A 2,850-nucleotide genomic window follows, 5' to 3' on the forward strand; every position below is an offset into this window, starting at 1 on the left:
GATGAAGTGGACTGCAAGGTTCACGAAACGTTGGCATTCCAAGAATGGATTTGAACACGGAGAAAACCCGCGAAACACAAGATTGTCATATGAAAATTAATTTTTAAATTTTAAATTGTGCTGTTTAATAGTACAATATACATTATTTTTAGAAGGTAAAACCAAAACCACTAACAAAAACTTATTAAAGTTCAAAAAAACTTAGGAGAAAGGGCAATAGGAGTCAGGCGTAGATAAAGTTACGCAAATTCCAAAAATATAGGAAATAAAACTTCATTATTACAATCAAACACTCTTACATGTTTCGGCTCATTTTTAAGCCCTCTTCAGAGACAATAATGTATAACAAATATACTAAGAAGACCAAGGGAAGTCCTAGCATTGTGAGCTCCCTCACAATCAGAAATTCAAATAAGTCTTAACCGTCTAGTAAAATATTTCCCATAAGTGGGATAAAAGGGTCAAATAGTAAACTAAGTATAATTAAAATTTAATTGAAAATAATTGATAAATATCCGAGAGTAAGGGAGCTCACATTGTTCACAATGATACTGCATCACACACACAATCATGATAATATTCAAAAACCGGTCGCTTGAATATATCGGCCAGTCAGCGTCAAATACAGTGAGTCTGTTTAATCTAATGCTACCAGTTAAAATTATCCAGCAAATAAAAACCAATTCAAAAAAACTCTGTTACTGGGAAGCTAGTCAGCGTTGAGCGCGCACAGTAACAGGGTCTTTTTGAATTGGTTTTTATTTGCTGGATAATTTTAACTGGTAGCATTAGATTAAACACACTCACTGTGTTTGACGCTGACTGGTCGATATATTCAAGCGACCGGTTGTTGAATATTATCATGTTTGGCGATGCAGTATCATTGTGAACAATATGAGCTTCCTTACTCTCAGATATTTATCAATTATTTTCAATTAAATTTTAATTATACTTAGTTTACTATTTGACTCTTTTATCCCCTTATGGGAAACGTTTTACTAGACAGTTGGAATTTCTGATTGTGAGGGAGCTCACAATGCTAGGACTTGCCTTGGTCTTCTTAGTATTTTTGTTATACATTGTCTCTGAAGAGGGCTCAAAAATATGCTGAAACATGTAAGAGTGTATGATTATAATAAAGAAGTTTTACTTCCTATATTTTTGGAATTTGCGAAACTTTATCTATGCCTGACTCCTATTGCCCTTTCTCCTAAGTTTTTTCATTATTTTTAGATACAAAACGGTAAAATAATGATATCCGAATGTATTGATTATTGCGACGTGGTTATAAAAGAAAATTTCGTGGAGTCTTGTAAGACAGACGTTAGTGAGTGCGTACGTAAAGGTAATCTATATATATGTATACATATTTTTTAATAAAGTTTATTTTTAAAAAACAAATATAAGAGATTTTATGAAATTTTGAATTAAATCGTATAATTTTCTGTTTTTTCTTTTTTAATTACAGATAAAGATCTAGGACCCTGCTTAGAGGGCAACGAAATCTACTGTAGGATAGCATGTATTATAGCGAACGTTAAGCAGGGTAACATTAAGTATAAATGTACAATACCAGCGATGAACGCGAAAAAAAATTATTAGTCGAAAATATCAATACCACTAATTATATAATTTTAACCTTATACCAATATTGTATACGAAATAATTATCTGCACACTTATAACTCTACGATGTCTCTGTAATTATCGTAGTTAGTAAATTAGAATCAATATGTTGCACTAAAAATAAAACATCATACATAATGTTGTTTACTTTTTTCAAATCGTTTTTATCAAACCTTACTTTTCACATTGGTCGTAAGCCAATAATATTACTTTACGTCATTATTGATAATGAATAAAATTTTTTTCAAGTAAAAATTTTTATGAATAATATCCAGTCTGTGTATATACATAAAACGCAAACAATTAATTTAAATTATGATATATATAGAGTCGGGAAAAAGCTTTTTCGTATTTAAAAAAATTTTTTGCAAAATTTTTCATGTGTTGCGAAATTTTCGTTACAATTATATTATTCGCTAGAGCAAAGTTTCAGTTTTAAGAATCTGTTTTTTAAATTGCGGTATGATGATTTTTATTGGAGTTATGAGCAATCAAAGTCAGAATGTTCCTTTACTTATCTTGCGAATAACTCTTAAACAAAGAATCATAGGAACATTAAAAAAAAATGATTTTGTAGGGGAAGCTTTAAGCTTTCACGATAGGTTGTCGAAAATTTTTATAAATTTTTGTTTAGGCCCGTGAGAGACCCCCAAAGTAAAAAAAAATTTTTTCATCTTTTTCAGCTCGTAGTTTTTTTAATGTAAAAATTACCAAACTCACAGAAACTCAAAAAGTATAGTAACCTTTCGAAAGTAGAGATTTCACACAAGTTTTAAAACCCTTTTTTTAAATTTAAATTACGTTCATTTTTGACGAAGATATTGTATGTGCAATTTTAAATAAAAAAATACGAAGAAACTTTTTTCCCAACCCAATATACGTGCGTTATATTTAACTTTATGTCTTTACCATGTTTTCTAATTTCTGTAGAAGAGAAACTAGAAAATTTATAAAATTATACAATTGCACTCACGTTTCAGCTAGTATTAAATAGTAATATATTAATATAGTAGGTATTAATATCTTGTACTAAAATAGTAAATTAGTATAAATATACAATTAAATTTTCAATTTTTGCATTTGCAATTATTAAAATTCCTAGAATGATATATTTTTTTAATATAATTATTTTTTAAATATATATAATAAAGCAATGAATGTATACAGCAACAAAGCAATGAATTTTATTAATCACTGAAGAACATTTGTCGAATCAACAAAAATA

General features: G+C 28.7%; 1 protein-coding gene across 1 annotated transcript in view; it reads left to right on the forward strand.

Moving 5' to 3' along the window:
* Positions 1-1,749, forward strand: part of LOC108764945 (uncharacterized) — an 11,379-nt gene extending 9,630 nt beyond the window's left edge. The window contains exons 4-5 of the mRNA XM_018513354.1: positions 1,234-1,345; positions 1,469-1,749. Coding sequence (XP_018368856.1) covers positions 1,234-1,345; positions 1,469-1,602 — 246 coding nt within the window. The 3' untranslated portion in view covers positions 1,603-1,749. The remainder of the gene's footprint in view (positions 1-1,233; positions 1,346-1,468) is intronic.
* Positions 1,750-2,850: the final 1,101 nt, after the last annotated feature.

The sequence above is a fragment of the Trachymyrmex cornetzi genome, unplaced genomic scaffold (assembly GCF_001594075.2).
Source record: "Trachymyrmex cornetzi isolate Tcor2-1 unplaced genomic scaffold, Tcor1.1 scaffold468, whole genome shotgun sequence".
Classification (NCBI taxonomy): Eukaryota; Metazoa; Arthropoda; class Insecta; order Hymenoptera; family Formicidae; genus Trachymyrmex; species Trachymyrmex cornetzi.